Below are 23,080 nucleotides of genomic sequence, written 5' to 3'. Positions count from 1 at the left end.
TTAAGGGGGTATTGGGTGGGTTTTAGAGTAAGGTTGGTTGTGTGGGTGGTGGGTTTTAATGTTGTGGGGGATATGTAATTTTTTTTACAGGTAAAAGAGCTGATTACTTTGGGGCAATGCCCCGCAAAAGGCCCTTTTAAGGGCTATTTGTAATTTAGTATAGGGTAGGGCTTTTTTTTATTTTGGGGGGGCTTTTTTATTTTGTTAGGGGATTAGATTAGGTGTAATTAGTTTAAAAATCTTGTAATTTGTTTATTATTTTCTGTAATTTAGTGTTTGTTTTTTTTGTACTTTAGCTAATTTTATTTAATTGTATGTAGTTTAGGGAATTAATGTAATTTTAGTGTAGTGTTAGGTGTTAGTGTAACTTAGGTTTGGTTTTATTTTACAGGTAAATTTGTATTTATTTTAGCTAGGTAGTTTATTAAATAGTTAATAACTATTTAATAACTATTTTACCTATTTAATATTAATATAAACTTGCCTGTAAAATAAAAATAAACCCTAAGCTAGATACAATGTAACTATTAGTTATATTGTAGCTAGCTTAGGGTTTATTTTACAGGTATTTAGTTTTAAATAGGAATAATTTAGTTAATTATAGTAATTTTATTTAGATTTATTTAAATTAAATTTAAGTTAGGGGGGTTAGGTTTAGACTTAGATTTAGGGGTTAATAACTTTAGTATAGTGGCGGCAACGTTGGGGTCGGAAGATTAGGGGTTAGAAAATGTAGGTAGGTGTTGGCGATGTTAGGGACGGCAGATTAGGGGTTAATAATATTTAACTAATGTTTGCGGGGCGGGAGTGTGGCGGTTTAGGGGTTAATATATTTATTATAGTGGCGCCGATGTCCGGTTCGGCAGATTAGGGGTTAAAAAATTTATTTTAGTTTTTGCGATGTGGGAGGGCCTCGGTTTAGGGGTTAATAGGTAGTTTATGGGTGTTAGTGTACTTTTTAGCACTTTAGTTAAGAGTTTTATGCTACTCTTAACTACTGACTTTAAAAAGCGGTACCAGTCTTGACAGGAGAGGGTCTACGTAATACCGGCGCTTTGGAAGTCCCATTGAAAAAAAAGGATACGCAATTTGCAGTATTTCCAAGTCTGGCCAAAAAAGTGAGCGGTACACCTGTACCTGCAAGACTCGTAATACCAGCGGGCATTAAAAGTAGCATTGGGACCAGCCAACGCTTCTTTTTAAGCCTAAAGCAAAACTCGTAATCTAGGTGATAGTTATTCTGGGGTTATTTTTTTTTCAGAGTGCCATTCTTTTTTCAAACATATGCAGTTAGTTCAAATTGTTTTTGTTTAGTAATTGTATCTGAAAATTTTATGCTTTAGAATATTTGAGCTGGGTTGTTTAACAAATATGATTTTTATCATTCACAAAGTTCTCCTTTTCTCCAACATAGGTGTGTCCGGTCCACGGCGTCATCCTTACTTGTGGGATATTCTCTTCCCCAACAGGAAATGGCAAAGAGCCCAGCAAAGCTGGTCACATGATCCCTCCTAGGCTCCGCCTACCCCAGTCATTCTCTTTGCCGTTGTACAGGCAACATCTCCACGGAGATGGCTTAGAGTTTTTTAGTGTTTAACTGTAGTTTTTTATTATTCAATCAAGAGTTTGTTATTTTGAAATAGTGCTGGTATGTACTATTTACTCAGAAACAGAAAAGAGATGAAGATTTCTGTTTGTATGAGGAAAATGATTTTAGCAACCGTAACTAAAATCCATGGCTGTTCCACACAGGACTGTTGAGAGCAATTAACTTCAGTTGGGGGAACAGTGTGCAGTCTCTTGCTGCTTGAGGTATGACACATTCTAACAAGACGATGTAATGCTGGAAGCTGTCATTTTCCCTATGGGATCCGGTAAGCCATGTTTATTACGATCGTAAATAAGGGCTTCACAAGGGCTTATTTAGACTGTAGACTTTTCTGGGCTAAATCGATTCATTATTAACACATATTTAGCCTTGAGGAATCATTTTATCTGGGTATTTTGATATAATAATATCGGCAGGCACTGTATTAGACACCTTATTTCTTAGGGGCTTTCCCAAAGCATAAGCAGAGTCTCATTTTCGCGCCGGTGTGGCGCACTTGTTTTTGAGAGGCATGGCATGCAGTCGCATGTGAGAGGAGCTCTGATACTTAGAAAAGACTTTCTGAAGGCGTCATTTGGTATCGTATTCCCCTTTGGGCTTGGTTGGGTCTCAGCAAAGCAGATACCAGGGACTGTAAAGGGGTTAAAGTTAAAAACGGCTCCGGTTCCGTTATTTTAAGGGTTAAAGCTTCCAAATTTGGTGTGCAATACTTTTAAGGCTTTAAGACTAGAAAGATTTACCACAAAATTTGGAAAAAATATATCTGTTGGTGTGAATCTATAGGATTCCCTTGGGACAAGGTTAAGATTCCTAGGATTCTATCCTTCCTTCAAGAAGGATTGGAAAAAGGATTATCTGCAAGTTCCCTGAAGGGACAGATTTCTGCCTTGTCGGTGTTACTTCACAAAAAGCTGGCAGCTGTGCCAGATGTTCAAGCCTTTGTTCAGGCTCTGGTTAGAATCAAGCCTGTTTACAAACCTTTGACTCCTCCTTGGAGTCTCAATTTAGTTCTTTCAGTTCTTCAGGGGGTTCCGTTTGAACCCTTACATTCCGTTGATATTAAGTTATTATCTTGGAAAGTTTTGTTTTTAGTTGCAATTTCTTCTGCTAGAAGAGTTTCAGAATTATCTGCTCTGCAGTGTTCTCCTCCTTATCTGGTGTTCCATGCAGATAAGGTGGTTTTACGTACTAAACCTGGTTTTCTTCCAAAAGTTGTTTCTAACAAAAACATTAACCAGGAGATTATCGTACCTTCTCTGTGTCCGAAACCAGTTTCAAAGAAGGAACGTTTGTTGCACAATTTGGATGTTGTTCGCGCTCTAAAATTCTATTTAGATGCTACAAAGGATTTTAGACAAACATCTTCCTTGTTTGTTGTTTATTCAGGTAAAAGGAGAGGTCAAAAAGCAACTTCTACCTCTCTCTCTTTTTGGATTAAAAGCATCATCAGATTGGCTTACGAGACTGCCGGACGGCAGCCTCCCGAAAGAATCACAGCTCATTCCACTAGGGCTGTGGCTTCCACATGGGCCTTCAAGAACGAGGCTTCTGTTGATCAGATATGTAGGGCAGCGACTTGGTCTTCACTGCACACTTTTACCAAATTTTACAAGTTTGATACTTTTGCTTCTTCTGAGGCTATTTTTGGGAGAAAGGTTTTGCAAGCCGTGGTGCCTTCCATTTAGGTGACCTGATTTGCTCCCTCCCTTCATCCGTGTCCTAAAGCTTTGGTATTGGTTCCCACAAGTAAGGATGACGCCGTGGACCGGACACACCTATGTTGGAGAAAACAGAATTTATGTTTACCTGATAAATTTCTTTCTCCAACGGTGTGTCCGGTCCACGGCCCGCCCTGGTTTTTTAATCAGGTCTGATAATTTATTTTCTTTAACTACAGTCACCACGGTACCATATGGTTTCTCCTATGCAAATATTCCTCCTTAACGTCGGTCGAATGACTGGGGTAGGCGGAGCCTAGGAGGGATCATGTGACCAGCTTTGCTGGGCTCTTTGCCATTTCCTGTTGGGGAAGAGAATATCCCACAAGTAAGGATGACGCCGTGGACCGGACACACCGTTGGAGAAAGAAATTTATCAGGTAAACATAAATTCTGTTTTTAAAGCTTGTTTTTAAATATTTAGGTCTAACAAAATGAGCTTTCTCCACAGAATCGATATAACCAGGCAAAGTTAAGTATACATGACCGAACATTAAAAGTTTCTGCAGTCGTGGAAAGTTTGGAGAGGGAAATGGAATTGCTCTGCCTAACAGGTGTAGAGGACCAACTACAGGCTGATGTGAGGCCTACACTGGAAATGCTGAGAAATGCTGGAATAAAGGTATTTTTTCCTTAATGGAGTGCATGGATTCCAATGATAAGAAAATAATTGGAAATTGGAATGGAAATACTTTTTAAGTAACATACATATAAATGTTTTACTTGATAACACAGAAAAGCATAAATTCTCTGTTTTGTTTTTCTTATTGACAGATATGGATGCTAACAGGAGATAAACTAGAGACAGCAACATGTATTGCAAAAAGTTCTCATCTAGTATCAAGAAACCAAGACATTCATATTTTCAGACCAGTAAGTTTTGCCAGCAATATGTATTTACATGAGGTATACATTTCTCTGTAGAACTAACTTTTAGTTTTTTGTTTAATAACATTTATTTAAAGAAAACTGAATAGTGGGATAGGAAAGGTAAAATAAAACCTTTGTGGTTCAGATAGATGATGCAATTTTTACAAACTCTCCAGAATAATTCTACTATCATATTTACATCTCTCTCTTGGTATCCTTGTTTGAAAACGCCTTTCTATGGGAGCATACGTAAATAGATACTATATGTATAATTTTGTTGCAAACACTGCTGCCATATAGAACTCAAGACAAAGAAGCCAAGTTTCAACAAAGGTTGAAAAAGAAAGAAATTTGATAATAGATTTGCATGTCTTTGTTATGCACTATATTCCAAAAAAATAAAAATATTAAAATGCGTATGTATGTATGTGTGTGTATATATATATATATATATATATATATATATATATATATATATGTGTGTGTGTGTGTGTGTGTGTTATAATTGCAGCACATATAATTGTAAACTTCAAGAATTGTCCAGATAATAATAATATTGTTTGTCATTATTGAGCCTCCTTTATTCCATATGTGTTTCTGTACCTACTTCACAATGTCTTTCAAAAATACCTTGGTGTAAATTGCATAATTTTCATGCACTCAGCTTTTAAGAGAGTAGAATGCTGATTGGATGTCTTTTATCATCCAGCTGCAAAAATGACCACAGCTTTTCAGTATTATTGATCAGAAGGAAATGTTAAACTTTTTATACAGGAACCACTCAGACTTGCCTTAAAGTGTAATAGCTGAATTGTATGTTGAAAACATGCTGATGTATTTTAAACTTTGATTATGTTTCTTAAGTCCATAGGTTATTTAGGGGGGGAAAGTCCTGTTTGTATTCATCACATTGATTCTGAGCCATATTAACTAACCAGAAACACATTATTTATCTCACAGAAAATAGCAAATAAATGAAAACAGAAAGTGTATGAGAAAATGTCTGCATAGCTTATTTTAAATAATAATTATTGTTTAAGGGCAACAATTTTCTATGCACTGTTAATTATTGCAGTGTTTTGTCCAAGAAAATAAAAATGAAGTATTTTAAGGCTTTTTGGCTTTCTTTGATAAGACATATGTCCGTGTCTGATCTAAATGAATCACTTTACCTACAGAAATAATTATTAGAATATAATTTACATGTAAATGTAGTTTGTTGTGAAGCATCAGAATAACAGATTAGGCCCTGCAGACTCTTATTTGCAGTTAAATTATTAATGCTTCTGATAAAACTTCAGATCAATTTTTGTTGACCTTTTCGTGTAGTAGCGTTGCAAATTAAGTTTTCTTGCACAAAATCTATTTACTTTCAGCGTTTCTTTAATTTATAAGAGGGGAGGCTAGAACTATGTTACTTCATTGTGAAAGATATTTCAAACTAAAATCGTAGAAACACAATGATTTATTCCAGTTTTTTATTGCATTATATGCTTTATTGTCGCTGCTCAAGTTCAACACTTGTCCATATGTCCATTGGCCTCAGTTGTCCAAACTTTCCGGTTCTATGATATAACAACTAGACCGATATTTTGGGCTGTTGTAAGATAAGAGTAAGTTAAAGCGCTCATGGATAAACATGCAACTGTGCTGCCGATATGGGATTGCTAGTTGCTTTTTCACTGTACTTCTAAAGTATTGCTACAAAGAAATGTGTTTCTTCAATACCTTCAAGGCACTTTCATTTATCTAAGATGAAACATTTTTAGCTAGCTTTTGTGGAGCTGTTACTCTGTTTGTATTTTGGGGGTTTTCTGAGATATCATATATGCTCGATGGACCAGAGATCCCCTCCTAGCAGTGCAGCAGTGGATGTAAAACTTGGTGATTTAATTGTGTCCTTTCCCCCCAGTGAAGATTTTTTCTGTTATCAAACAAGTGAAGTAAATATAGGTCGTCCAACCCTATAGATGAATAATGTTATCAGACCACTGAAGAGAATAGAGTCCTCTTGTTTAAACATGAGGTCACCCGAGTTAGGTGATATCCTATTTACAGTTTAACCAGTCTAACCAGTCTCTTTTAATTATAAGGGAATCATCAAGCTCACTCCAAATGGGAATAAAGACCACCATTTAAAAATTAGGAACCGCTTATCTCATTTCATGTATTATTGCTTAAAACTGGTTACTGTGTGTCTTTAGTGGGCAATAACAGCATATTTCTCCTGTTAAGTGTAGTCAGTCCACGGGTCATCATTACTTCTGGGATATTAACTCCTCCCCAACAGGAAGTGCAAGAGGATCACCCAAGCAGAGCTGCTATATAGCTCCTCCCCTCTACGTCACACCCAGTCATTCTCTTGCACCCAACTAATAGATAGGATGTGTGAGAGGACTGTGGTGATTATACTTAGTTTTTATATCTTCAATCAAAAGTTTGTTATTTTAAAACAGCACCGGAGTGTGTTGTTCCTTCTCAGGTAGAATTTGAAGAAGAATCTACCTGAGTTTTTGGATGATTTTAGCCGGCGTAGCTAAGATTCATTTTGCTGTTCTCGGCCATTCTGAGGAGTGAGGTAAACTTCAGATCAGGGGACAGCGGGCAGGTTCACCTGCAAAGAGGTATGTTGCAGTATATTATTTTCTGAGGAATGGAATTGACTGAGAAAATACTGCCAATACCGATATAATGTAAGTTCAGCCTTAAATGCAGTAGTAGCAACTGGTATCAGGCTGTTATGTATATATGTGTACACTTCAGTATTCTGGGGAATGGCACTTCACTGGGATAATCCTATATGCATATAATTTTTAGCCTAACTTGCAGCGGGAACGTCTAGCAACAGGCTGTTTAATGACATTTCATGTTATTTGATTTTAAACGTTTTTGCTGGCATGCTAAATTGTTTAATTATCTGAGGTACTGGGTGAAAAATTGTTTTGGGCACTGTTTTTCCACTTGGCTGTCGTTTATTTTAATTTAAGACAGTTTACTGAACTTCCCTCACTGCTGTGTGTGAGGGGGAGGGGCCTATTTTGGCGCTTTTGCTACGCATCAAAAATTCAGTCAAAAGTCTGTTTCTCTCCCTGCATGAACCGGATCGTCTCTACAGAGCTCAAGGGTCTTCAAAAATTATTTTGAGGGAGGTAATCACTCACAGCAGACCTGTGAGATTGTGCTTTGACTGTGATAAAAAACGTTTATATTTTGTACATTTTTTTCTGCTATTAAGGGTTAGTTATCCATTACTAATGGGGGCAATCCTTTGCTAAATTTATGCCTTTACCGGGAAAAATTTGTTTTTTATAATTTCTCCGGTTCATTGTTATTTAACTGTCATAATTTTTTTCTGTGCTTCTTAAAGGCACAGTGCGTTTTCCATATTACTTGTAAATTGAGTGAAAAGTATTTCCAAGCTTGCTAGTTTAATTGCTAGTTTGTTAAACATGTCTGACTCAGAGGAATATCTCTGTGCTATATGTGCAAAAGCCAAGGTGGAGCCCAATAGAAATTTATGTACTAATTGCATTGATGCTACTTTAAATAAAAGTCATTCTGTACAAATTGAACATCATTCACCAAACAACGAGGGGGAAGTTATGCCGACTAACTTGCCTCACGTGTCAGTACCTGTATCTCCCGCTCGGGAGGTGCGTGATATTGTAACGCCGAGTACTTCAGGGCGGCCATTACAAATCACACTACAGGACATGGCTAATGTTATGACTGAAGTTTTGTCTAAATTACCAGAACTTAGAGGTAAGCGAGATCACTCTGGGGTGAGAACAGAGTGCGCTGATAATATTAGGGCCATGTTAGATACTGCGTCACAATTTGCAGAACATGAGGACGGAGAGCTTCATTCTGCGGGTGACGGATCTGATCCAAATAAACTGGATTCAGACATTTCAAATTTTAAGTTTAAGCTGGAAAACCTCCGTGTATTACTAGGGGAGGTGTTAGCGGCTCTGAATGATTGTAACACAGTTGCAATACCAGAGAAAATGTGTAGGTTGGATAAATATTTTGCGGTACCGTCGAGTACTGACGTTTTTCCTATACCTAAGAGACTTACTGAAATTGTTACTAAGGAGTGGGATAGACCCGGTGTGCCTTTCTCACCCCCTCCTATATTCAGAAAGATGTTTCCAATAGACGCCACCACACGGGACTTATGGCAAACGGTCCCTAAGGTGGAGGGAGCAGTTTCTACTTTAGCTAAGCGTACCACTATCCCGGTGGAGGATAGCTGTGCCTTTTCAGATCCAATGGATAAAAAGTTAGAGGGTTACCTTAAGAAAATGTTTGTTCAACAAGGTTTTATATTGCAACCCCTTGCATGCATTGCGCCTGTCACGGCTGCAGCAGCATTTTGGTTTGAGTCTCTGGAAGAGACCCTTGACTCAGCTCCATTAGATGAGATTACACACGAGCTTAAAACCCTTAAGCTAGCTAATTCATTTATTTCTGATGCCGTAGTACATTTAACTAAACTTACGGCTAAGAATTCCGGATTCGCCATTCAGGCGCGCAGAGCGCTGTGGCTAAAATCCTGGTCAGCTGATGTTACTTCTAATTCTAAATTACTTAACATACCTTTCAAAGGGCAGACCTTATTCGGGCCCGGTTTGAAAGAAATTATCGCTGACATTACAGGAGGTAAAGGCCATGCCCTGCCTCAAGACAGAGCCAAACCTAGGGCTAGACAGTCTAATTTTTGTGCCTTTCGTAACTTCAAGGCAGGAGCAGCATCAACTTCCTCTGCACCAAAACAGGAAGGAGCTGTTGCTCGCTACAGACAAGGCTGGAAACCTAACCAGTCCTGGAACAAGGGCAAGCAGGCCAGAAAACCTGCTGCTGCCCCTAAGACAGCATGAATTGAGGGCCCCCGATCCGGGAACGGATCTAGTGGGGGGCAGACTTTCTCTCTTCGCCCAGGCTTGGGCAAGAGATGTCCAGGATCCCTGGGCGTTAGAGATCATATCTCAGGGATATCTTCTGGACTTCAAAGCCTCTCCCCCAAAAGGGAGATTTCATCTTTCAAGGTTGTCAACAAACCAGATAAAGAAAGAGGCGTTTCTACGCTGTGTACAAGATCTTTTACTAATGGGAGTGATCCATCCGGTTCCCCGGTCGGAACACGGACAAGGGTTTTACTCAAATCTGTTTGTGGTTCCCAAGAAAGAAGGAACCTTCAGACCAATCTTGGATTTAAAGATCCTAAACAAATTCCTAAGAGTTCCATCGTTCAAAATGGAAACTATTCGGACAATCTTACCCATGATCCAAAAGGGTCAGTACATGACCACAGTGGATTTAAAGGATGCCTACCTTCATATACCGATTCACAAAGATCATTACCGTTATCTAAGGTTTGCCTTCCTAGACAGGCATTACCAGTTTGTAGCTCTTCCATTCGGGTTGGCTACGGCTCCAAGAATCTTCACAAAGGTTCTGGGCTCTCTTCTGGCGGTACTAAGACCGCGAGGAATTTCGGTGGCTCCGTACCTAGACGACATTCTGATACAAGCGTCAAGCTTTCAAACTGCCAAGTCTCATACAGAGTTAGTACTGGCATTTCTAAGGTCGCATGGGTGGAAGGTGAACGAAGAGAAGAGTTCTCTCTTACCACTCACAAGAGTTCCCTTCTTGGGGACTCTTATAGATTCTGTAGAAATGAAGATTTACCTGACAGAAGACAGGTTAACAAAGCTTCAAAATGCTTGCCGTGTCCTTCATTCCATTCAACACCCGTCAGTGGCTCAATGCATGGAGGTAATCGGCTTAATGGTAGCGGCAATGGACATAGTACCCTTTGCACGCCTACATCTCAGACCGCTGCAATTGTGCATGCTAAGTCAGTGGAATGGGGATTACTCAGATTTGTCCCCTACTCTGAATCTGGATCAAGAGACCAGAAATTCTCTTCTATGGTGGCTTTCTCGGCCACATCTGTCCAGGGGGATGCCATTCAGCAGACCAGGTTGGACAATTGTAACAACAGACGCCAGCCTACTAGGTTGGGGCACTGTCTGGAATTCCCTGAAGGCTCAGGGATCATGGACTCAGGAGGAGAGTCTCCTTCCAATAAACATTCTGGAATTGAGAGCAGTTCTCAATGCCCTTCTGGCTTGGCCTCAGTTAACAACTCGGGGGTTCATCAGGTTTCAGTCGGACAACATCACGACTGTAGCTTACATCAACCATAAAGGAGGGACAAGAAGCTCCCTAGCGATGATGGAAGTATCAAAGATAATTCGCTGGGCAGAGTCTCACTCTTGCCACCTGTCAGCGATCCACATTCCTGGAGTGGAGAACTGGGAGGCGGATTTCCTAAGTCGTCAGACTTTTCATCCGGGGGAGTGGGAACTTCATCCGGAGGTCTTTGCCCAAATACTTCGACTTTGGGGCAAACCAGATATAGATCTCATGGCGTCTCGCCAGAACGCCAAGCTTCCTTGTTACGGGTCCAGGTCCAGGGACCCGGGAGCGGTCCTGGTAGATGCTTTGACAGCACCTTGGACCTTCGGGATGGCCTATGTGTTTCCACCCTTCCCGATGCTTCCTCGATTGATTGCCAGGATCAAACAGGAAAGAGCATCGGTAATTCTAATAGCGCCTGCGTGGCCACGCAGGACCTGGTATGCAGATCTAGTGGACATGTCATCCTGTCCACCTTGGTCTCTGCCTCTGAGACAGGACCTTCTAATTCAGGGTCCTTTCAAACATCAAAATCTAATTTCTCTGAAGCTGACTGCTTGGAAATTGAACGCTTGATTTTATCAAAGCGTGGTTTTTCTGAGTCAGTTATTGATACCTTAATACAGGCTAGGAAACCTGTTACCAGAAAGATTTACCATAAAATATGGCGTAAATACTTACATTGGTGCGAATCCAAGAGTTACTCATGGAGTAAGGTTAGGATTCCTAGGATATTGTCTTTTCTACAAGAGGGTTTAGAAAAGGGTTTATCTGCTAGTTCCTTAAAGGGACAGATCTCAGCTCTGTCCATTCTTTTACACAAACGTCTGTCAGAAGTTCCAGACGTTCAGGCTTTTTGCCAGGCTTTGGCCAGGATTAAGCCTGTGTTTAAAACTGTTGCTCCACCATGGAGCTTAAATTTAGTTCTTAACGTTTTACAGGGTGTTCCGTTTGAACCCCTTCATTCCATTGATATCAAGCTGTTATCTTGGAAAGTTCTGTTTTTAATGGCTATTTCCTCGGCTCGTAGAGTCTCTGAGTTATCAGCCTTACATTGTGATTCTCCGTATCTGATTTTTCATTCAGATAAGGTAGTTCTGCGTACTAAACCTGGGTTCTTACCTAAGGTTGTCACTAACAAGAATATCAATCAAGAGATTGTTGTGCCATCATTGTGTCCTAATCCTTCTTCAAAGAAGGAACGACTTCTGCACAATCTAGATGTAGTCCGTGCCCTGAAATTTTATTTACAGGCAACTAAAGATTTTCGCCAAACTTCTTCCCTGTTTGTCGTTTATTCTGGACAGAGGAGAGGTCAAAAAGCTTCTGCTACCTCTCTCTCTTTTTGGCTTCGTAGCATAATACGTTTAGCCTATGAGACTGCTGGACAGCAGCCTCCTGAAAGAATTACAGCTCATTCCACTAGAGCTGTGGCTTCCACTTGGGCCTTTAAGAACGAGGCCTCTGTTGAACAGATTTGCAAGGCTGCAACTTGGTCTTCTCTTCATACTTTTTCCAAATTTTCCAAATTTGACACTTTTGCTTCTTCGGAGGCTGTTTTTGGGAGAAAGGTTCTTCAGGCAGTGGTCCCTTCCGTATAAAGATCATGCCTGTCCCTCCCGTCATCCGTGCACTTTAGCTTTGGTATTGGTATCCCAGAAGTAATGATGACCCGTGGACTGACTACACTTAACAGGAGAAAACATAATTTATGCTTACCTGATAAATTCCTTTCTCCTGTAGTGTAGTCAGTCCACGGCCCGCCCTGTTTTTTATGGCAGGTCTAAATTTTTAAATTATACTCCAGTCACCACTGCACCCTATAGTTTCTCCTTTCTCGTTTGGTTCTCGGTCGAATGACTGGGTGTGACGTAGAGGGGAGGAGCTATATAGCAGCTCTGCTTGGGTGATCCTCTTGCACTTCCTGTTGGGGAGGAGTTAATATCCCAGAAGTAATGATGACCCGTGGACTGACTACACTACAGGAGAAAGGAATTTATCAGGTAAGCATAAATTATGTTTTCTCCTCCGTAAGTGTAATACAGTGTCATGTGACCCCCTTATGTAAGACTTTAAAGTTCCTCCATCTTTTAGGTTATTATATTGCTAGAGCACTCAACAAGCAGTGTCAATATAATATTTCAAATAGTGAGATAAAAAGATCAATAATACAAAATATATCACATGACTGGTTACATTTGCAAACCACTTGGTGATGTCTGTGATAAGTATAATTAAAGGGATATGAAATCCAAAAAAAATATTTTGTGATTCAGACAGAGCATACAATTTAAAAAAAATATCAAATGTTCTTCTACATTCCCATGGTATTCTGTGCTGGAGCACTACATGGCAGGAAATAGTGCTGTCATCTAGTGCTTTTGTAAAAGGATACCATGAGGATAAAGCAAATTTGTTAATAGAAGAAAAGTGGATTTTTTTTTAAATTGTGTGCTACAATTTAGTGCTCCAGATGGGCTGGCTCCTAAGCTTACATCCCTGCTTTTCAACAAAAGATACCAAGAGAACGAAGAATATGTTAATAGAAGTAAAATAGTTGTTAAAAATTGCATGCTCTTTCTGTATAACAAAAGAAAAATGTGGGGCTTCAAATCCTTTAATTCATTGTATTTGGGGATAACCGTCTTTATAAGGTGTTCTATTATACACAAGAAAATCAAACATGGTGATCTGCATTATGATATTGTTTCTCTTTTGTAATGTAATTCATTTTTATTTTTCTATACTACTTTCATTTGTAAGCTTTGGTGGCAATTTCTTGTTTAGTAAAGTGGATGTCAGAGGGTTTTAAACTAACACTACAAATACTATACTGTATGAGTATATTTACATTTTATCATTTGTTTTTCTTGTGCCATAAATACTATATGCTTAATGGGACAGGAAAGCCCAACATTTTCATTCATGATTTGGATAAAACATACAATTTTAAATAACTTTTCAATTTACTTCTATTATGAACGTTGCTTCATTCTCTTGTTATCCTTTGCTGAAGGAACAGCATTGCCCTACTTTCAGCTAGCTGAACACATCTAGTCAACCAAACATAAGAGACAAATGTGTGAAGGCACCAATCAGCAACTAGCTCCCACTAGTGAAGAATATGTGCGTATTCTTTTTCAACAAGGGATATAAAGAAAATGAAGCACATTTGAAAATATATGTTAATTTAAAAGTATCTTAAAATCACATGCACTATCTGAATCATGCAAATTTAATTTTGACTTTCCTATCCCTTTAATCCACCCTTTATCATATACATTAAACTAATTGTTGATATGCTTGTTAGAAGTTCTCAATAGAATGTACATTTAGTAAACCACAGTTGTATATTTGTATTTAATATATTGTATATTGAAGCAGGGTTAGCACTAATTGAAGTTTGTAGTAGCCTGTGTTTTTTATTACCACTATATTACACAAATTGTTTATTTAATTATTTTTTTTTTAAAAAAAAGCACATTGCGCCCTTTTTTTGAAACCGTGTACCTCCGCTTTCATAAAAGGCATCACAAATCTGTTAAGTATAAAGTCAGATGTTAGATGTGCAAGCTTAATAACATAACATTTTCCTTAGGCTTTTCTTTGAAATCAACATATGTATGATTCTAAATATTGCTGGTTTCATAAACTGAATTTATATTTATGATAGTTGTAAAATTAGAAAGCTTTTGATGTTTTTAGTTTTAACTGTTTAATCAGTTGACAAGACAGTTTATTATAAATTTATTTTTAAAAGGAAAACATTTTTTATCTGGATCTATTTGAAATAAATGTGTCTGCTTAAAAACAAACTTACATATAAGAAATGTTTAATAATTGTGCAGTTTCAAAATAATCTTTTGGAACTGATACAATGTGAGTTTTATTATTGGTATATTAACATTAACACTGTAGCTATAAACCTGTTTGAAAATGTATTGCCTTTCATTAAATCATTTTTCTTTCATGTAATTAGCAAGAGTCCATGAGCTAGTGACGTATGGGATATACATTCCTACCAGGAGGGGCAAAGTTTCCCAAACCTCAAAATGCCTATAAATACACCCCTCACCACACCCACAAATCAGTTTTACAAACTTTGCCTCCTATGGAGGTGGTGAAGTAAGTTTGTGCTAGATTCTACGTTGATATGCGCTCCGCAGCAGGTTGGAGCCCGGTTTTCCTCTCAGCGTGCAGTGAATGTCAGAGGGATGTGAGGAGAGTATTGCCTATTTGAATTCAATTATCTCCTTCTACGGGGTCTATTTCATAGGTTCTCTGTTATCGGTCGTAGAGATTCATCTCTTACCTCCCTTTTCAGATCGACGATATACTCTTATATATACCATTACCTCTACTGATTTTCGTTTCAGTACTGGTTTGGCTTTCTACAACTTGTAGATGAGTGTCCTGGGGTAAGTAAGTCTTAATTTCTGTGACACTCTAAGCTATGGTTGGGCACTTTTTTATAAAGTTCTAAATATATGTATTCAAACATTTATTTGCCTTGACTCAGGATGTTCAACGTTCCTTATTTCAGACAGTCAGTTTCATATTTGGGATAATGTATATGAATAAATCAATTTTTTCTTACCTTAAAATTTGACTTTTTTCCCTGTGGGCTGTTAGGCTCGCGGGGGCTGAAAATGCTTAATTTTATTGCGGCATTCTTGGCGCGGACTTTTTTGGCGCAAATTTTTTTTTTCTGTTTCCGGCGTCATACGTGTCGCCGGAAGTTGCGTCATTTTTGACGTTTTTTTTGCGCCAAGAGTGTCGGCGTTCTGGATGTGGCGTCATTTTTGGCGCCAAAAGCATTTAGGCGCCAAATAATGTGGGCGTCTTTTTTGGCGCTAAAAAAATATGGGCGTCACTATTGTCTCCACATTATTTAAGTCTCATTATTTATTGTTAATTCTCATAGCATTATTAATCTTCTTCAACATGCTAATAATTTTATTTGTGATGCCATCTTTGATATCATTAGAGTTGATGTCAGGTATATGTCTCTAGCTATTTTAGCTAGAAGAGCTTTATGGCTTAAAACTTGGAATGCTGATATGTCTTCTAAGTCTACTCTGCTTTCCCTTTCTTTCCAGGGTAATAAATTATTTGGTTCTCAGTTGGATTCTATTATCTCAACTGTTACTGGAGGGAAAGGAACTTTTTTACCACAGGATAAAAAATCTAAAGGTAAATTTAGGTCTAATAATCGTTTTCGTTCCTTTCGTCACAACAAGGAACAAAAGCCTGATCCTTCATCCTCAGGAGCGGTATCAGTTTGGAAACCATCTCCAGTCTGGAATAAATCCAAGCCTTTTAGAAAACCAAAGCCAGCTCCTAAGTCCACATGAAGGTGCGGCCCTCATTCCAGCTCAGCTGGTAGGGGGCAGATTACGTTTTTTCAAAGAAATTTGGATCAATTCCGTTCACAATCTTTGGATTCAGAACATTGTTTCAGAAGGGTACAGAATTGGCTTCAAGATAAGGCCTCCTGCAAAGAGATTTTTTCTTTCCCGTGTCCCAGTAAACCCAGCGAAGGCTCAAGCATTTCTGAATTGTGTTTCAGATCTAGAGTTGGCTGGAGTAATTATGCCAGTTCCCGTTCTGGAACAGGGGCTGGGGTTTTATTCAAATCTCTTCATTGTACCAAAGAAGGAGAATTCCTTCAGACCAGTTCTGGATCTAAAAATATTGAATCGTTATCTAAGGATACCAACATTCAAAATGGTAACTGTAAGGACTATCCTGCCTTTTGTTCAGCAAGGGCATTATATGTCTACAATAGATTTACAGGATGCATATCTGCATATTCCGATTCATCCAGATCACTATCAGTTTCTGAGATTCTCTTTCCTAGACAAGCATTACCAGTTTGTGGCTCTACCGTTTGGCCTAGCAACAGCTCCAAGAATTTTTACAAAGGTTCTCGGTGCCCTTCTGTCTGTAATCAGAGAACAGGGTATTGTGGTATTTCCTTATTTGGACGATATCTTGGTACTTGCTCAGTCTTCATATTTAGCAGAATCTCATACGAATCGACTTGTGTTGTTTCTTCAAGATCATGGTTGGAGGATCAATTTACCAAAAAGTTCATTGATTCCTCAGACAAGGGTAACCTTTTTAGGTTTCCAGATAGATTCAGTGTCCATGACTCTGTCTTTGACAGACAAGAGACGTCTAAAATTGATATCAGCTTGTCGAAACCTTCAGTCACAATCATTCCCTTCGGTAGCCTTATGCATGGAAATTCTAGGTCTTATGACTGCTGCATCGGACGAGATCCCCTTTGCTCGTTTTCACATGCGACCTCTTCAGCTCTGTATGCTGAACCAGTGGTGCAGGGATTACACAAAGATATCTCAATTAATATCTTTAAAACCGATTGTACAACACTCTCTGACGTGGTGGACAGATCACCATCGTTTAGTTCAGGGGGCTTCTTTTGTTCTTCCGACCTGGACTGTAATTTCAACAGATGCAAGTCTTACAGGTTGGGGAGCTGTGTGGGGGTCTCTGACAGCACAAGGGGTTTGGGAATCTCAGGAGGTGAGATTACCGATCAATATTTTGGAACTCCGTGCAATTTTCAGAGCTCTTCAGTCATGGCCTCTTCTAAAGAGAGAATCGTTAATTTGTTTTCAGACAGACAATGTCACAACTGTGGCATACATCAATCATCAAGGAGGGACTCACAGTCCTCTGGCTATGAAAGAAGTATCTCGAATTCTGGTATGGGCGGAATCCAGCTCCTGTCTAGTTTCTGTGGTTCATATCCCAGGTATAGACAATTGGGAAGTGGATTATCTCAGTCGCCAAACGTTACATCCGGGCGAATGGTCTCTTCACCCAGAGGTATTTCTTCAGATTGTTCAAATGTGGGGACTTCCAGAAATTGATCTGATGGCCTCTCATCTAAACAAGAAACTTCCCAGGTATCTGTCCAGATCCAGGGATCCTCAAGCGGAAGCAGTGGATGCATTGTCACTTCCTTGGAAGTATCATCCTGCCTATATCTTTCCGCCTCTAGTTCTTCTTCCAAGAGTAATCTCCAAGATTCTGAAGGAATGCTCGTTTGTTCTGCTGGTAGCTCCAGCATGGCCTCACAGGTTTTGGTATGCGGATCTTGTCCGGATGGCCTCTTGCCAACCGTGGACTCTTCCGTTAAGACTAGACCTTCTGTCGCAAGGTCCTTTTTTCCATCAGGATCTCAAATCCTTAAATTTAAAGGTGTGGAGATTGAACGCTTGATTCTTAGTCAAAGAGGTTTCTCTGACTCTGTGATTAATACTATGTTACAGGCTCGTAAATCCGTATCTAGGGAGATATATTATAGAGTCTGGAAGACTTATATTTCTTGGTGTCTTTCTCATCATTTTTCCTGGCATTCTTTTAGAATTCCGAGAATTTTACAGTTTCTTCAGGATGGTTTGGATAAAGGTTTGTCTGCAAGTTCCTTGAAAGGACAAATCTCTGCTCTTTCTGTTCTTTTTCACAGAAAGATTGCTAATCTTCCTGATATTCATTGTTTTGTACAAGCTTTGGTTCGTATAAAACCTGTCATTAAGTCAATTTCTCCTCCTTGGAGTTTGAATTTGGTTCTGGGGGCTCTTCAAGCTCCTCCGTTTGAACCTATGCATTCATTGGACATTAAATTAGTTTCTTGGAGATCTAAGGGACGCCGTTTGACTTCCTGTTGGAGGCGGGGCATGCAGGTAACTGCAGGTAGCTGCAGGTGCTGAGGACGCTCCGTGCCTCTGAGAGAGGCCTAAATCTAACACCAACATATGCATTGGTTTCCCTTGGCCACACTCAGGCTTGGGAACATGGATTCCGTTCCAGCATGGGAAGTTAAAATTGCAGCCTAGAGGTGCACGGTGGCTGGTGCACGCCATTTCTACAGGGACTCCTAAGTACTGACTCAGTTCCTTCCTAGACAAGCCCTCTGATACACATGAGTGTATAGCAATGACCGTCAGTTGCTCTACTCACTATTCCCGGCATTAAAGTGGCTCTGAGATGTACTTGCACAAGAACTATACCACAGACAAGATAAATACACGCTGGTATATAAGTTACAGAGTAGTGACTCTGACACTTACCTGGTTGAAGTGTTGATATACCTAGCGGCAGCCCTTTCTGCCCCTGCACGGTCTGTGATTGGAGTTTCGGGGGGCTTGCGCGGCATTGCCGTGCCCGGTGGTCCTGGTTCTGGAGGAGTCAGTCTCTCTTTGTTGGGCCGTGGAGGCTCCGCGGTTATTACCGCAAGGAAGTTTGGGCGCCTCGGACAGCAAACAGCTGAAGTGATCCCGCCCCCCCCCCAGCGCGAAGTATCGCGGACGAAGTTACACATTGCTCCTGACTGTGGCTTGCACAGGTCATCCAGCGTCGACGACGTGTACTCTCGAGGTACTCGCACAGAGAAGAAGTGTCTACGGTGGCTGATCGGATGACTGCTTTCTGCGCTGTAGGCGCATTGTTATGCTGTATAGCAGTTCCTCCACCTTGGTTGCAGCTTGGAGCCCTCCGGCCACAGTACGCCACAGCTTGGGAGGATCGAACAAGCTGATAAGGTACTTTTGTTGAGGCTGTGGGTATCGTCAGTAAGGCTCCATACTCTGGTCTCATTATGTACGCTGGTCCGGATATCTAAAAACTTCCTCTACCGCACTTGTTCAGTTGGTTCTAGTGCACTTAACCTCCTTATTTTGTACACAGCGTTCTGGACTTTCTCTGCCGAACCCATTGAGCCAATTATTAACTCAAGCTGACTGGGTAAACTTAATGTGAACGCAGCAAAGACATTGATATGAAATAGCATTTGAATGAAACAAGCTCAAGGCTGATCCATATTTTGAGAGAAATACTATTTACTATACATGGAGAGCTCATTTATGTACATCCTGTATTAGCATAGAAATCTCTTTAGTTCTTAGCCTGCTGTATCTCGGTAGGTGGGGTATTGAGCTAAATAAGGTTAACGCTGAGATTTATTGTGAGAGTTTCATTATTCTTCTGTTGCTGATAATCTATCTATGTATACCCTGTATTATTATTATAGAACGCCCTGCTGCTTGTGGCTGCTCTATTCCTGAATGTAAGATGGTGGGACATAATATATGCATAGAGATATGGTTACAACAGGTCACTAGATACTAAAACATAAGTGACTTTAACAGCTAGAAAGTATTTTTGGATGAGCAGTATCTGAAAAAGTTTGTCTGAGTTGAGATTTATACCTTGGAGACAGATAAACATAGATTAGGAATGATATTAAAATTTGCCATGGCAAACTTAAATATTTAGTCCCCCCAAGGTATGTTTTTCTAGAATTAATAGTACTAATTATTAGGATATCGAATTGTAATTTTTGATTTAAGTTTATAAAAATATATTAGGGTAGGAATATATACACAAATCTCCCTGGTTAATTTTCACTGTGGTGCTTTATGTTAAGAAGCTGATCACCTACACCGACACCTATTCACTTACGCTAATATTTGTAGATTCTCCTATATAGTGGCATACACTAGAAATGGTTTAGAAGGAATAATTCTTGCACACTTTAGATAGAAATAAAAACTAGAGATTTTGAGAAATAGAATTGACACTTGAATAAAAAACATTCTATCACTTTTAGAAGAATACTCTGTCTCAAACACATCAAAAAATTAGTACTCTCCCCCCCTTTTTTTTTTTTTTTTTTTTTTTTTTTTTGTGTGTACTTCTCACTCTGTTAAGCCCCCTAGTTAATAGACAGTACTATACAGACAAATTTTAGTGAGGCTTTGTCCATGGATAAATTTATGCAGCAAAGAAGTTCTCCTTCCAATATGCCCCCCAAATCCAGAGATAAGAAGGGGAGCAGCAGGAACTTGGATTCTGGCTCGGTTTCCCCATCGGAAAAAAGTGTCTCTAATCCGTCTCCTAACAACTTGTTAGAATTTGCTGCTGAAGTAGCCAAAATCCTGACACCCCAATTTGACATGATCAAACAGGAGATCAGAAATGAGATATCAAACCTCACTTTGGAGGTTAGACAGTTTTCAACTAGACTAGACGAAATGGAGAATCGGATCTCAGATCTAGAAGATAGATTTAATATTATGGATCCTGTAATAGATACTCACAGCAAAACTATCACTTCATTGCAAGCCAAGATCGAGGACCTTGAGGATCGATCGAGGCGCAATAACCTTAAAGTGATTGGCTTGCCTGAGTCTACTGAATTTCAAGACTTAATGAATTTTGTTACCATTACGTTACCACAGGCCCTACAGATCCCAGCTCCTGCTGCTCCCTTTCTTGTTGAAAGGGTACATAGGATAGGGCAACGACGTGAACACAGTGAGACATCTAGACCAAGGCCAGTAATCTTTAAATTTGTCAACTTCCAGGACAAACTTTTATATCTTAAACATTATAGGAAATATAGCCCTCTCTCTGTAGGCTCACATAAACTATTACTGTTTCAAGACTTCTCTTCGGAAACATTAACCAAGCGAAGAGATATGTCTTTTTTTTATGGGAGATTGCAGAAAGAGAACTACAACATCAGGCTGATCTATCCAGCTAAGCTAATTGTACAGAAAGATGGAAGTACACACACACTCAATAATGTTATGGAGGCGGAGGCTTTTTGCAGAGAGGTAGGGGTACCATGAATATGTTTTTAGGGTATCAGGAAGAGGTTCCTTGATCACAGATTCAGAATATGTTGTTACTTAGATAAATAGAAATGAGTAGTATGGTCTTTGAATTGAGGACTATGATAATGCTAGAAATGGTGTTTTTTTTGGTGTTTTGGTGGGTCTTGTGGGGTCCTGTGGTGTGTGTGTGTTTTTTTTTTTTTTTTTTTTTTTTTTTTTTTTTTTTTTTTTTTGTGTTTTTTTAAAAGATGGCACTACATACACTCCGAACAATGCTATGGAAGCTGAAGCTTTCTGTAGAGAATCAGGGGTACCTTAGCCTATGTATTGTTGTTTAGGTAATTTTTTTTTATTTTTTTTTTTTTTTTTTTTTTTTTTTTTTTTTTTTTTTCTCCTCTCCCCTTCCTCCGCTTTTTCTTTTTTATCTTCTCCCGTCTCCCTCATTGTCTCTCCAGTCCCCTTTCCCCTTTTTACATCTAAGGGTCTGCCACCCTCTCCTTCGGGCGCATTTCCTGACTACCGAGACTGTATATATAATGAGTTCATTTGGTTATGCATCTACGGATTAGAGACAAATAATTTCCCTGATTAATAAGTTTAATTTACTATCATGGAATATTGGTGGTATTAACTCCCCAATTAAAAGGAAAACTATAATAAAACACCTGGGCAAATTTAACCCTGATATAGTTTTCCTACAGGAGCTCCATCTTAAGGCTCTTGAAATACCTAAATTGAAAGCAAAGTGGGTGGGAGAAGTTCTGGCGGCCCCTTTCACATCTAGGAAGAGGGGAGTGGCCATTTTAGTAAATCGGAAGCTGGAATATCAGGTAATTAATACTATAATCGATCCTGAGGGCAGATTTTTAATCGCGGAACTGGAAATTAAACGTATAAAATACATACTGTGCAATATATATGGTCCCAATCAAAGTGACCATAAATTTTGGTCTACACTCTCAGTCAAACTACATAACTATATTGGGTCAAATCTAATTATCGGGGGAGACCTAAATTTAATGGCAGACCCTCTGCTAGATAGCTCAAATAAAAAGGCCCTAAAAAATAGGGACCGGAAAGCTCGGACTTTTCAGAAATTCTGCAGTCAGCTGGGACTGGTGGACATATGGCGGGTCCAGAACCCGGACGCTCGAGATTACTCTTGTGTATCTCAAGTCCAACAGTCTTTCTCAAGGATCGATTATTTTTTAATTTCTGAATCCCTGCTTAACTGGAATTGGGTGTCCAGTATTGGAGACATCGTCATTTCCGATCACGCTGTGATAGGGTTGAGATGTGATACAAATGGTGGACATCGAGATAAGAACCACATATATTTCCCTAAATACCTGAGCAACAATATCAAGTTTCAGAACCAATTACGTTTAAAATGGGACGAATACTATAATAACAATCACAGCTATATAGATAAGATCGAAGTGTTCTGGGAGGCCTCCAAGGCCGTGTTACGAGGGGAAATTAAATCTTACTCCCTACATCTGAAAAAAAATTGGACCCTAATAACTAGACAACTTGCTAATCGGGTTAAGAACGCATATAGGGCCTATATTATAAACCACACTAAAGCTTACTGGGATGCATATGTGACTGCTAAAATGCTCCGGGATACGCATATTAAGCAAAGTAGCGTTCAGGAAGAAATGAGAATGAGAGCAATATACGGTGGCTTTACGGGCAGATCGGCGAAATTTCTGGCTAGAACCACTAAATCTTCTCCCAGACATCCAATATCGGCTATTAAACAGGGAGATATGAGATATACCAAACATACTGATATTGAAAAAGTATTCTTTGACTTTTTTCAAGATCTATACAAAAGAGAGCCTACTAACCCCGATAAGAGATTGGCATTCTGGGAAAAGATCGAGATTCCAAGGTTATCTTCTGATGCCAGAGACACGATTAATGCCTCTATTACTGAGGAGGAAATCACAATAGCAATTAAGAACGCGAAAACTAATAAAGCGGCTGGACCTGATGCCCTCCCCATCGAGTACTATAGGATTTTA

General features: G+C 39.4%; 1 protein-coding gene across 2 annotated transcripts in view; it reads left to right on the top strand.

Moving 5' to 3' along the window:
* ATP9B (ATPase phospholipid transporting 9B (putative)) overlaps window positions 1-23,080 on the top strand; it is a 1,400,042-nt gene that overhangs the window by 1,194,222 nt on the left and 182,740 nt on the right. For both annotated transcript variants that reach the window (XM_053714846.1, XM_053714845.1), the window contains exons 19-20: window positions 3,779-3,949; window positions 4,102-4,200. In XM_053714846.1, coding sequence (XP_053570821.1) covers window positions 3,779-3,949; window positions 4,102-4,200 — 270 coding nt within the window. The remainder of the gene's footprint in view (window positions 1-3,778; window positions 3,950-4,101; window positions 4,201-23,080) is intronic.

The sequence above is a fragment of the Bombina bombina genome, chromosome 5 (assembly GCF_027579735.1).
Source record: "Bombina bombina isolate aBomBom1 chromosome 5, aBomBom1.pri, whole genome shotgun sequence".
NCBI classification, from domain to species: Eukaryota; Metazoa; Chordata; class Amphibia; order Anura; family Bombinatoridae; genus Bombina; species Bombina bombina.
This window is presented reverse-complemented; position numbering and strand designations above follow the sequence as displayed.